The sequence below is a fragment of the Crocodylus siamensis genome, chromosome 3 (genome assembly GCF_052110815.1).
Source record: "Crocodylus siamensis isolate JL-2025a chromosome 3, ASM5211081v1, whole genome shotgun sequence".
Classification (NCBI taxonomy): Eukaryota; Metazoa; Chordata; order Crocodylia; family Crocodylidae; genus Crocodylus; species Crocodylus siamensis.
Window position 1 is genome coordinate 246,876,911 of NC_143397.1, and position 13,884 is coordinate 246,890,794.

General features: G+C 41.6%; 1 protein-coding gene across 1 annotated transcript in view; it reads left to right on the forward strand.

Annotated features, from left to right (window-relative positions):
• The window catches only part of TG (thyroglobulin), a 211,230-nt gene that overhangs the window by 94,872 nt on the left and 102,474 nt on the right, over window positions 1-13,884 (forward strand). The window contains exons 32-35 of the mRNA XM_090037373.1: window positions 950-1,061; window positions 1,639-1,718; window positions 3,119-3,262; window positions 7,398-7,463. Coding sequence (XP_089893499.1) covers window positions 950-1,061; window positions 1,639-1,718; window positions 3,119-3,262; window positions 7,398-7,463 — 402 coding nt within the window. The remainder of the gene's footprint in view (window positions 1-949; window positions 1,062-1,638; window positions 1,719-3,118; window positions 3,263-7,397; window positions 7,464-13,884) is intronic.

Consider the following 13,884-nt stretch of genomic DNA (forward strand, 5'->3'; position numbering starts at 1 on the left):
AAGGAACTGTAAACAAAACAGGAATACCATTATGCCACAAACCATGATGTTTCCATCTCTTGAATACCTGTGCAATTCCAGTCCCCACCTCTCAAAGTGTATGAGAAGGTGAAGGGACCACAAGTAAGGAGTGGCTTGTGTAAGGAGGAGCTGAAAGGACTAGTTCTCTTCAGCATGGAAAAGAGACACCAGAAGAAGGTTATGATAGAGTTCTGTAAAATCCAGGGATGGTTTGGGAAAAGTTAATAAGGCACTGTTATGTACTGTGTTTCATAACATAAGGATTATGGGCCACTTGGGGAAATTAACAGACAACAATACAAGCAAAAGGACGTAACTTATATATATTGCACAATTAGTGTGTGGAACCCATTTCCCATAGGATATTGTGGAGACCAATATTATGACCAACTTGAAAAGGGAAATAGACTTACAGGGGATAGGTCCATCAGAGGCTATTCAATATAACAATTAAGGATGCAACCTACTGTTGGTGCCTTGGAGCATATGCGAGGTGATGGATCAGTTGACGTACATCTGTTTCTAATATTCTTCATCCAAAGCATCTGCTACTTGTCATTGATCCCAGGCCAGAGGGACCTTTTGTCTGGCCTAGAATGGCAATTCGTACCACTATGGACATAGCCTTTTATCTCTACGTAGAGTTAGGATTAGTGAGTTGAAAACATCTAGTATCATTTGGTGGTCAATGTGCTGGTGATATCAAGTCAGTTCTTACTGGAAAGGTATTCACAAAACCCCATTGCACTGAGTCTCTCCATCAGAAGTTTTCAGACCTTTACCCACTTTGGACAGTATTTGAATGTCTTTGAGATGTGATCCAGTTCTATCACAGAAACATTGCTTTTGCCCTTGATGTTATGTTTACTTAATAATTTGAATAATGTGAAGCAAGAAGCAACTTTCCTGTGGTTTTTTTTCCCCCCAGTCACTCTAGGAGCAACTGTGAAGAACTTCTACACACGTTTGCCGTTCTGCAAAGTAACAGGAATCGCAGTAAGAAACAAGATTGACCTGAGTGGGAAAGCCATTTCCGATGGGTACGTTTCAACGTGGCTCAGTTTTTGTTATCCTGGGGCCTTGGCCATGTGCAAATGCCAAGACTATAATTTGCCAATGGAGAGAATCTGGCATTTCTGTTAAAAAAATATCAAAGAAAAGAATAGCAGTATGTGAAAATAATCAATACAAACCCTAATCACAGGACTTGGAGTGAATTTGTAATGGGTGTAACAGCACTATCTAGTATGCATAATGTAATGCTGTACAGTTACTCAATCAGCCCACTGAAATTTTGGCAATAACACACAAATTAATCTGTGCTAAAATTTCAAGTACAGCCATCAAAGTAATGTTCTAAATAACTAGATTAAGAAAGCAAATGTTTATTGACTGAGTTATACATCACAGCTGAGCCCTTGCATATGCAATGCAAAGAACTAGGCAGTGGTCATTTTTGGCAGGTAGTGCAGACTTTCCATAACTCCTCATCACAATGCGTTGGCTCTGTCCTTGGGAGCCTGTAGCCCCTCCATAACAATTGTAAACAAGGCTGTAGCAACAGCATCTGATCAACTGTACTAAACTCCATAGTGTTTCTTCTCCTTTCCCCACCAGGTTTTTTGAATGTGAGCGTTGGTGTGATGCTGACCCCTGTTGCTTGGGATTCGGGTTTTTAAATGGCTCACAGTCAACAGGTACACTTTTCTGATGTTATATAATTTATTGTTCAGTCTATATTTATTATACTAGGCTTTGCTAGTCTTTCAGCTTGAGATAACCATAATAAAATCCTTGCAAGATCTTATCCAGGTCCAAGCATAAGTAACATACCTTCTTCAGGGCCAAAGCAAAGTGTGCTGAGCACTTCAATTCTTATAGCTACCACTGCATGGGAATGATTTCTTAGCAGTGCTCTAGATCTATATTATATATACAGATAGTATTTAGGCAGACTGATAAAAGATACGTTGTTACAATGTATCACTTGCTAGCCCTCTTCATAAGACTTTGCTTGAATGCATAGGGGAATTAGACACCCAGATCTTACTGAAATTAATTGGGAGCTGGGCACTTACTTCCCTTAGTTGTTTGGTAAAGTCTCAGCCTTTGGCCAGATCTTTTCTGTACAAATTTTCAAATTGTCTGCCACTTATTTTTACCTGAGTGTTTGGGGGGTTAATTTGAGACATCAAAGATGATATTTTCTTCCAAGTTCTATTAGGTATTTGTTTTTCCCTTTTAAACTGCATTCAGAATAAATCCACACATGCCTAAAATCTGTTTATGTAGTCCTCCATTCAGGCAGATTAACAATATTGCACACATTGCCTAGTTCTGTGATCCCATTAAATCCAAACTCTCCCTGAAATATTGTTTGAAGTTCTGCTGTGTTTTTAAACTCTAATTTGAAAGAAAAGAAGAGGGGTAAGGGGTCCAATTTTGCAGATTGGTCACCGCAGTTTTCTTTATCTTTCTCACTGATATATGTCATCACTAGCATTTTAAAGATCCACCACTAATAAACTCACTTGGACTTTTCATTATTGACTGTAGTGGAAGTGATAACAGGCTTTAAATGACAGAAATGCAGTTGTATAGCACAGACATGTAAAAAAGCAGGTGGACATCTAGGGTAAATGATTTCTGGCTGTCACCAGGCTGCTAACATGATTGTTTGGTTGCTGCAGCAGGTGATATCCCCCTACCCCACTCCCTTCCCAACAAGTCCATTCCCAAGGCAGTTTCCCAGGTCACTCTGCACTGGCAAGGGGATGTCCTGAGCAGTCTGATCATGCTCCCAGTAAAGTTATCACAGAGACTTTCACTGATTTCAGTAGGCTTCAGACACAACCCTTGGTGTCTAGTCCTGTTTCCACTGAAATCAAGGAAAGCTTCATTTGCAACTGCAGTAGGACCAGGATCTAGTCTTAATGCTGTTCAAAGGGCATTTCCCTCCGTGATTTCAGAGTCTTAGAGGTTTGCTTGTTTGCACATTCAATAGAACCAGAGTGTAGACTGAACAATTTCTTAACGATGTTACTTAAAATCTGAGAGCTGCTGCTGTGGTTTGAGTAACTGGACATGTTCCTGGCAGGTGACAAGGTGCTGTGCTTGACGCTGAATGGTTTAGGAATCCAGACCTGTGCTGAGGAAACAAGGAGTGCTTGGCAGGTTTCAGACTGCAGCTCTTCAGATGCAGAAGCCAATACATCCCCATTTGGCTGGTATCGGAAGCCTGGTGAGTAATGCAGCTGGTTTTCCGTTGCAGAGTGTCCTCTGCTTGATAATATTTGGTTTGTTACAGTAATGCCCAGAGGTCTAAGGCTGCAGGACTGGAGCTGATTTGTCAGCAGCTGTACAGACACACAGTAAGAGACAGACCCTGCCTTAGAAGTCACAAGATAAAAAGGCAAGTCAGAAAAGGCGAGGGGGCGGGGAGTGAGACTGAAAGGTCTCTTTTTATACCAGTTTTCACATGTGGAAAGCTGAGGCACTAAGAGGTTAGAGGACTTTCCAAAGATCACACAGAAAGCCTGTGGAAAAACCAGTAGTCAACATGAACTTCTGTGTCCCAGCTAGGTCCATCACCAAGAAGCTATCCTTCCTCTGCTTCCTTGATCTATAGACAAGATCTATTTCTTGCCCTTTCCATTTTCTAGGCTAGTCAACATTATGACCCAAAAAGCAGAGTTCAGACTCAGGGCTGGTTCCAAAGTTCCAGATTTACATCTGGGGTCTTGGTTTTGACTCATTTCTGGGTAATAAAACTGCATTGTTTTGTTTGTGATGGCAGGCAGGTTGCAAGGATGTCTGCCTTGAGGAAAAAGACTTGCACTAAAAAGCTGAACTACCTTATGATCTCTCTCTGTGTGGCCTATAAAAACAGGCAAATCTGCAGTACAGACATGAGAGAACACATGGAAGGCTTGTGTTGCTGGGGAGTTCACTGAACTCTGTTCGGTTTTGTATTATAGATTTGTTGAGCTAATTACAATGCCACCGGCAGATGGGTTTTTATGTACCACATTTCAGCCAAAATAGTTGAGTTTCTTTATCATCTTCCTGGAAAGTATTTTATTATATTGAGCAGCCTTGTCTGTGCTGTCTGTCTGGGTGCCCACAGGAGTATTCCGTGTGTAGGTGGAGTTCCACTTTCTTGGGCTTTTTATTTAATGCAAGTGAAACTGTAAGAGAAATGAAGGCTTATATGGGTCTGATGCTACAGTGCTTACTCAAGCAGACTAGAGCAGGCCTAAGGCCATGAGTAAGGATTGTTCTCATTCTCCTGCAACCCTGTCAGTATGCTTCAGCAGTGGAGCCTCACCGCTAAACAATAGGGCTCTACAGAGATGCACTGGGCAGCTTATGGGGCTGGGGTGGCAGGAGCAGGGGAGAGTCTTTGTACCAGACTACAGGGGTAGAAGAAATTAGTCCTGCTCCACCCATGGAAATCAGTGGTGATTTTGTTGCCAGTTTCAGGAGCAGAACGACATTTCAGGGTTTCAGAATTCTTGTCTGTCTAATGGGTCCTTCCTGATATTGTTGATGGACTTTCCTGCCCCCTCCGTAGTGCCGTAGTAAGTTTTCATGTCTTGTCTCAAATTGTAAATGGCTGTGGATGAGCTATAGATGGGTGCAGATTTCTTTAAGTCCGTATCAGTGTTACCATTAGCATTTCAGATTATTAGGTCTGAAGCATTATTAAGACTGAAGTATTGAGCCACTAATTCGTCAACATTTATATTACCTGTATGCTTTGCCTTTTCCATATTTCAGCTATGGAAATTAGAGTGATGAGTTTAGGTTTATTAAAGATTTGTATTGTTTGGATCTTGTTCCCCTGTGCTGAGTCTCAACCTGATTTAGTACATCCTCTGGTGCTCTATGGGGAGCAGTGCTTGCTTTGGCAGGAAGCTGGGGTACATGGCCTAAGCAGTCATCTTTTATCTATAGCCTCTAGGATGTGTTCGTAAAGCAGACTGGGTGGTGAGTACAAGCCAACTCCTGCTTTGCAGCATCACAGCATAAACAAAGAACATCCCCCTCATCAAAACTTGCCTGGCAAAAATGCCAAAGAGTTGATTCTTGTTTTGTTGTTGGTACATGGTTATAGTCTCAATATTCTTTACTCCCTTGTGTGCAAGAGGCAAGGATTTCTTAGGATGAGATGCTCTTCATTGGGTCCTTCCTTCTATTCAAAAGGTTGTTGAACTTTAACCGAACTACATAGCTGGCCCAATAAAAAAATATCACCCTAAGAAATCCTTGCCTCTCATAATTTCTGGACCATCACAGCTATGACATCACTCTTCTATTACTCCCTAGTCTAGTTTTAGGAAAATAATTCACACCTATAAACGTATTTAGAAGTACTAGTACCGTTTCAGATGGGGAGGTGAGGCATTGTGAGGCCCTAGATCACAGTGGAGGATGGTGGCAGAACAGAAATCTGAACCCAGGTTCTCCAGGTCCTCAACTAGGCCCCTAACTTGACCATCCTTTTGCTTCTCAGATTGTTCTTCTTGTTGTTAACAAGAAGCCAGGCTTTATGTCTAGAGAGTGCTTGTTTCTTCCAATCTAGGCATTGGTCCTATGGGCACAGGACAACAATAGAAGATGTCGCCTACTCACTAGTTAGTGTAACTGAGGGCAGGCTACAGAGGCAGCAGCCCTGGTTGCTATCTTTGGGTTTGGTTGCAAAAGCGACGGCCTTAATCATCACAGCAGGACTGGCACTGCCTTAGGCAAAGAGCTGTTCTGCTATGCCTTTCCATCTACTTTACAGAGAGAGGAACTGCAAAGAAGAGCTTCTGGTGCAGACAAAATAGAAGTGGAAGAGATATGTGAACTAGCGGCATATTTTATCTTAATAGGGAGGAAGTTTCAGAAGTGTTTCCCCCCAGTATTGTTCAGCACAGCAGAAATATGCACAGATGTTAATGCAAATAAAGATATTTGCAGACAAAAATTTGTATCGGTTATGCAGGTGTGTTCCATCCATGGCAATAGGAAGAGAAACAATTTTGAAAGTGCTGAGACTGAAAAAGAAAATGAATGAAATCTGGAAAAAAAGCCTTTTTCACTAAAGCTAGTAGGAGTTTTATGGCAATAAGGGCTTCTGGATTTAGCCTGCTATGCAAGATTTCTTTTGTTGCAGAAAGGTATTCAAATCATCTTGTGGCATTTTCACAGTAATTGAGGTGTGAGATGCCTACTGTTTGCATAGCGGAGGCTGGTTAACCGTCTGACTATGCGCCTTGTTGCATGGTTATTTTGGGCAGCTCCTGGAGCTCTTGGCCCCTAGATTAGCTGCATGTTAACACCTGGAACTGGCTTTAATCATTCATTAGGTGGCTTAAGGTCACCCCACTCAAGGGCAGGATTCTGTCCGATTCATGCTACTCAGCTTGTGCTACACTAAGGTACAGCCACTTGGCTATACCAGTGTAAGCACCCAAACCATCCCCCTCTCCCCTGCTGGGCTAGATTGGGCCCATTGACTCCCTGTCCCATCCCAGATCCCTGCCCGTGGTGCCTGCTTCCTTGTAGTTGGCCACACTCTATCCTGGGAAGCAGGCGAGGAAGGATTTACCTGCATGTCCCGCTGCCACCACCTCTGCTGCTGCTCTCCAGGCTTGGCTCAGCCTAGAGAAGAGCTGCAGCTCAGCAGCTGTGCCAGTGGCCAGGCAGTCAGGTTAACCCCTCCCTGCCCACTCCCCTGGGACAGACAGTGGAGGAGGGCATAAATAAGTGGAAGCCAGGGGGTGGGAGGAGTCCCAGGGGTGGGGGGTGGCAAGAATTGGGAGAGGAAGGAGTAGGAGTTTCCAAAGCACATTATCCTCACTATTTTTTGTTCTGCTTAGTACATGAGTGTTACAAAGAAGAGAGAACAAGCCAATACACTGGTCTCTGCTTTATCATGAGGTGGCACCTCTGATTTGATTTTTGTAGAAGGTGCCTTGTGCTGGGTTCCCACTTTAGATTATCCAAAAAAAAAAAAGGAAAAACCTTTCACAAATATCTTCATGAATAAAAACAGCAGCAGGAGCTTCAGGTCACTGTCGAATCATTTCATTTGTTACCTGTAAGTAGGTTGCCTGTAACAGGTACATGCTTGGTGTTTGGGAAAATATTAGCCAATACCAAGTTTCATGCATTAAAACCCAAAAGTTTATTCATCTGAAAGTTCATGCTGGAGAATGCATTACCTGCATTGTCTGTCCCCTCCAGACAATGTTTGGAGTGCAAATACAGATGTCCCAGCTGCATTTGGTATGTTGGTGTCCTATCACCAGAAATACAGAGGTGATTTAACTGGTTTTAAAACTGTCTAATCTACATTGTTATAAAAAGTTATGTCTATTTTTCTTTAGCCAACCTGAAGAGAACCATTCCCAGTGTGTGCCCACCTGTTCTTTTACCTCTAAAACCAGAGAATGGTAAGTGTCTTTATATAGCATATGTTTTACCCAGAGAGCTGGTGGCATCTCCATCCTTAGAGGTTTTTAAGGCCCAGCTAGACAAAGCCTTGGCTGGGATGATATAGCTGGCAATATTTTACAGTTAGGGTGGCCAGAATCTGGAGCCAGCTTCCCTGGGAAGTGGTCCTTACCCCTACCTTGGGCAAATTCAAGAGGAGGTTAGATGATCACCTGTCTGGGGTCTTGTGAACCCAGCATTCATTCCTGCCTGTGGCAGGGGGTCAGGCTAGACAATCTGTTCAGGGTCCCTCCTGACCCTAGCTACTATGAAAGTATGAAGCTGGGAATGGTCCTGCTTCGAGCTGGGGGATTGAACTAGATGACCTCCTGAGGTCCCTTCCAAACTTTATTTTCTATGATTCTATGGTATTAGGGAAAATAAAAAAGTAATAATACCTTCATTTTCATTGGACTTTACAAAGACCCTTTGGATAAGGGTATGGTTATGTTCTCTTTCCTTACTCTGTACTAAGAAAGCATGTAGTTTCTTCATCCTGTATCCTTTCATGGAATACACTTCTGTCACCCTGGTAACTATATGGCATGATTAACTTCTAGAACTCATTGTCACAATATGTCATTGAGACCAAGAATTTAGTAAGTTTCAAGAAGAAATTAACAAGCGTATGTGAAATTCAAGAAGAAATTAGCAAGTATAAGTGTGGGGGACACCCACAGTTAGGACTTCAAAAGGCTATAAATATTCATGGTTGGTGCATAAGCCAAGCACTGAATGATGAGTCTTAGAAGACATTATTGTCTGGTTATGGAGTTTACTTCATCGTCCTGTCATGCACCTGGTTTTGATGATGGCAGAATTTCAGATTAGACAGACCATTAAGAATCACTATGTTACTGTGCTGAAGGCTTTTGCCAAACAAGGGGCTCAAAGCAAGGTTTCAGGTGATATATAGTAGTATGTAATGAGTGAAAACAATTGTAACTGGAATGCAAAGCTGAAATTTATAAACCCGTTCTTTTCATATACCACTTTGTGTTTAAAAAGACAGCTTCTTAAAAATCCCTTTTGAAATCGGTGAATGTACTCTAGTTTAAAACTCGAGTAGGACATTGGTGAATCAAATCCTCCAACAGTTTGGTCTGGAAAGATGAACTAGTTATTACTATGAGATAAAAAGACAGTGGTAAATTAGCATGCGCCTGCTGCTCTTTGCTAATTGCCCATGTGCATGCTCTTATCCCACAGTAAATGAAAACTAAGCAGTAGTAGTAAATTAGCTCTCAGTGAAAGACGGCCGAAGTGCCGTGGGTTAACCTTCAAAAAATGAGGCAAAAACATGCATGTGGGTAGATATTACTAAGCTGCTTATGCATGGTAAATCCCTGCTCCTTTTTGCCCTGCAGTAAATTGTTCGTATGCCTGTACTCTTTAGTTCTTCTCTTGTGGTTTCCTGTGAGGGTGGAAAATTATTACAAAAAATAGTATTTTTTGAATGAGTCAAAAGTTGCATAAATATTGTGTATTATGTTTCAGTTATTATTGATGTGATGTAATTTGCCAGGGTATAATCCGTTTCCATCATGAAGTCTTTCCATTCAGGTTATGAGAAGCTGTTGTTATTTTTAAGTAAGTGAAATAATGTTTGTGAGCAGTACTATAACTAGGGGCACAGATCCCGGGTGTCAAGTCAGGAGGGGCTCTGGGATTGCCCCCCCCACGCCCCCACCCCTGTGCACGCCCCCACCCCGGCAGCATTGTCATGCTGGGAACTCCAGAACAGTTCCCAGCTGCTGTTTCTTTAAGAGTAACCAGGGTCGGGATGGGCAGAGCATACACAGTGGCAGCAGCTCAGGCAGGACAGGTTAGAAGAGTTGCATTTTTTTTCCTGGCACAAGCAAAAAACGCTGTTATCATCTTTCCTTATTTATAATACATCCCGCCCCCCCAATAAGCACAGCTGAATTTGCGGGGAACGCTGCATATGAGAAAATATGGTAAACAGATGCGTGGTCAACTTCATATATACCTGGAAAGAACCTATGAGCTATATCATTAGTAAATCTACAAATGACAAATTACATTCAACCTGTGAAAGGCAATACTGTTAGTGGACTGAGTTGTGGGATGGAGTTTGCTCTGCGTGGGCTTTGCCAAGACACTTAACCTCTTTGCTTCCATTTCTCAGTCTGGGAAAAGAGGATAGTAATAGTGAGTCATCTCCCGAGAATAAATTAATATGATGAAAGGAACACTTTACAAACAGTTAATGCAGTTTGTTAGCTTAGGGGCTTTGTCATTGTTAACATTAACTATATGTGAATTAAACTTGGTTGAAAGGTCTGTGCAGATGTAGGTTTTGACTGATTCATATCTCTGCAATATAACAAGAGGAAAGATGTACAAAGAAATGACTGGTGAAATACTGAAATGATGTGACAAGTGTTTCTGGTGGATAAAGATTCAGACTGGCAAATTCCATCCCTTTGCGAAACTGTCTTTCCCATGAAAATCCTCAAAGAGGAAGAGTTTTATTTTACGTGTTCTCTTCCTTTTCTGAGCATCTAGAACTTGCCTGTAAAGAAGTTCATTTAATTCCATAATAATTGTGGCCTTATAATAAGTTATTTCCACTTCTTTCTATCAGCGCTGTTTTCCAAACTTTCAAGACAGACTTTCATTTGCAAAGGTCCTGTTAAATCCCTCCATGACTTGAGGCAGGCAAGGTTCTTTGGGTAGATGTGATATCTTTTGTTAGACCAAGTGAGTAGTTGGAAAAAAGTTCTTAGCAAGCTTTCAGGCACAGTCACCTTTAGTCAGGCTTAGGGAGTCCAGTTCACTGCAGTGGAGGGTTATTTCTGAATGAGATAACTTTGATGACACTGAATGGGGAACTGTGCATGGATAGTTTCAAGTGAAGACCATGATCCCGAAAGAGAGGACAGCTGTTATTTTCAGACCGTCTATGATGGAAGAGCTAGCTTAGTCTCATCACAGCCTGCTATTAGTTATTTGATTCAATTTTACTATTTTAAATTCAAAGTTAGTCAACTGAATTTGTGGTCTGAGCCTGGGTTAATATTGATGTGAGTGAGAAGAAAATCAGGCCCTTTGTTTTTACCTAAAAATGACCCCCACAGCCAGTGGAGAACACAATAAAACAGGGATGCATTGTAGAGAAACCTGTAGCTCTTCCATATTCTGCAAGGGTTTAGTGCTGCTGTTGATGAACTTTATTACCTAGGATTTGAACCTCTAGTGTTTTATGTTCTCATTTACCACCAAAGTTGAAAATAATGGAGGGGTCAGATATGACCCTTGAGGACAAAATCCTGCTACATAACAGTTAATTATGGAACTTGGAAACACGCTGTATTTGTGGAGAGGGCAAGCTTCGTTCTTATTGTGCCATGAGATTCATTAGAAATATGCAGTATGTTTACAAACTAAATGTTTGTGTATACGTATATGTGTACTTGTGTGTGTTTATATAAACGTGTGTACAAATATTCAAGATATAATTAGCCTCATTCAAATCAGCCAGGTAATCAGCTGGCAAAAGCAGTACACCAGATTATCAGCTGATGAAATCATTCCAGTTGCATTAAAATCAGTAGAGCTAGGTTGGTTTCAATAGCTGAAGATCTGTCTATTATAATACTATATGATGTTTAAAAACCAGCAGTTCTAAGTGGCATCTGAAATACTGCAATTTTCTTAACAATCTTGGATACGGCTACAGTGACTTAGATCCAAAGGTCACCAGTTAAAAAGCCGTGATTTATTAGGGGTTGCCATGCGGTGGTAGCTATCTCTTGTGTCTGTCTTATACAGAAATATGATCCTCAGGGATCACATCTTACAGATCCTACTCTAGTTTGAAGTCAAGGCTCCAAATACCACCCCCAGCACATGGTGCGGTAAAACCCTAGGCCAACCTGAGAATGGACTACATGACACGAGGTCCTTCCCATCTCCATCTTATATGATAATGGGAGTTTTTCTGAAGAGGGGACTAAACAACTGTTTTTGGTTTTGGCCTCATAAGAGTAACCTTGCCAGCCAGTTTAGACTGTTTCAGGCCAGATGCCTCCAAACTCGTGGACATGTAATAAAAATTGGGTGCACCACAGCATCCAGCTGGCAGAGGGAGCTGTATATTAAGTGGCATGCTGCCCAAGCGAGGCACACAAGGACAGCAGAAAGTTGAAGGGAACAGAGTTGATCAATCCCTTCTCATCCTCTCTGCTCTACTTTGTGTCTCGCTTTTTTTCCTCTTTTAATGCAATTCCCCCCCTGCACTGATGGCCAGCACAAGCAAGCATGCTTATGTTCTGCTGCAACTTAAGTGTCAGTCAGGGTTTGTGCTGATGTTTTGCAGTGAACAAACCCAATGTCAAATGGCCTGATCCTGGTTCCTGTAAGGAATCCCATTGACGTCAGTGGGGCTGCATCCTTCGCAAATAGATTTTTATTGGACTAAAAGGCTGGGAGAAAGCGAAGAACTTGTGGAAGCAGCCTTACGATATGTGGCATTGTCCCATTCAGTCCAAAATGGGAAGCAATGCAGAACATAGCGTGACAGGGCAAAAGTCTCTTTTGTTATCACCCAGGCTTGTCTCATACTAGACTACTGGGTGAATTTAAATGATCCATACTTGTATCTCTTGCCAGACTGATAAAAGGCCCATGTCACAACCTGTACTTGCAAAGTAATCTTCATTTGGACTCGCCCTTCTGACCATTCAGGATTACTTATATGTGCAGAGGTAGGCTGCTGAAAATTAGTGAGCTCTTCTGATACCTTCCCCGAGTGCCATGAGTATGTGTGAGGTGTAAGAAAAAGGCTTCTTCAACCCCTCCTCGGATGTAGTTGACAGTATGTAAGCTAGAGCCCCATATAGAAAGTACAGGTATAGTGGAACATGGGTTGAGTAGCGTGTTTCTCGTTGCTGAGCTGGGTTTGTAATGATTGAGTCTGGATAGGTGGAGTTCGCCCTTTCTAAAAACAGCTTGTTGTCAATCCAGATAAACATCTGTTGCACTTGTGTGATTGCTCTGTGCCACTTACTATAACAGGCACTCCTGAAAGGAGGCACAGAGCTCCCATTTCACATCTGTGCAGCCAGGTTGCTGTGCTTCTAAATGCCATAAATAACATCTGTGCATGTAGGTTAAAGGAGTCAGAAGCATGATTATAGGTATTATGTGGAAAGTTTAGGAAAGTGGCTCGTTCTGATTCATTCATATCCAAATAGGCTGGCAAAAATATGCATAAACCCTATTTTTGAAAGGAAAAATTTCTGAGAGCTCAGCTTCTGTTAATAGTGCTGGTTATGGAGTTTTAAAGAGCTGGTAGTGGCCTTTTTGGTAAGGTACTTTGAACTCTGCTGGCGAAAGAAGCAAATAAGAGTTAGAGGGTGGTATGAGAGGAAGAGCCAGTACTATTAGGCCTTGCATTATGAAGTTGAAGTCGTATGTTGTGTATAATACATCAACCATGTTGCACTGTCACCAAATGTTTTCCAGCAATTAAAGAGATGTTGCTAGATACCTGTGAATCTGTATTTTCTAATAAAGTTAAAGATAAGCAGATTAGTTCTGGGTGGGGAGGGAAGGAAAAGCTAAACCTTCTACAACTCTAACTAAACTGCTTTTGAAGTTCAAATTTTTTTTTTTTTTTTAATTTGGGGGTATTTTTGCTATTCCTAGTTCCATGGTAGAGAGAGTAGCTAAGGGAAAAGCTGTTCTCATGATATTTGTGGCCAGAAATCTCACTAGGAAACCTGTTTTCACGATGCCTTCAACTCAGTGTTGCAGATGCAGGAGGTAAATGCTTTGGGGATGCAGTTGAGTTGTTGTGGTGTCATGTTTAAGATGTATCTGTTTTGCATTTCGTCTCAGCCAGATGAATTAATCCATCCTAAGCTACATGCTGCTACAGCCAGACTACGACTGGTACCCGAGATGGCTAGGTCTATACACTACAAGGCAATTGCTTTAACATATGCTTAATTTCTTTGGCTTTTGGCTTTTACATTAACGTGTCCAGTTTAGGTAACTGCAACCTTGACTATTATATAATTATGTTGGTGCTTAATTAAGATACAATGTGATATAAAATTGTAGGATGTGAAGGGGAGATACGATCATGTTATAGAGCAACTATCCAGACCATTTTGCTCCCAATCTTTCATGAGTCTTATGTACCCACAACTGATGTGTATTTTACTTTTAAATCTCCTCTTCACTGCAACAGAAAATTAACTTGCCGTCTTTGGTGGAATGGCAATTGAAAAAGGCTCGTACTGACTGATCATAGTTCAGGGGATCTTTGCTCTGGGTTTTTTGGCTTGACCTTTTACTATAGAATCATAGAAATCACTTTCAAAATTCAATGATAGAGCTGTCTTGAAAACT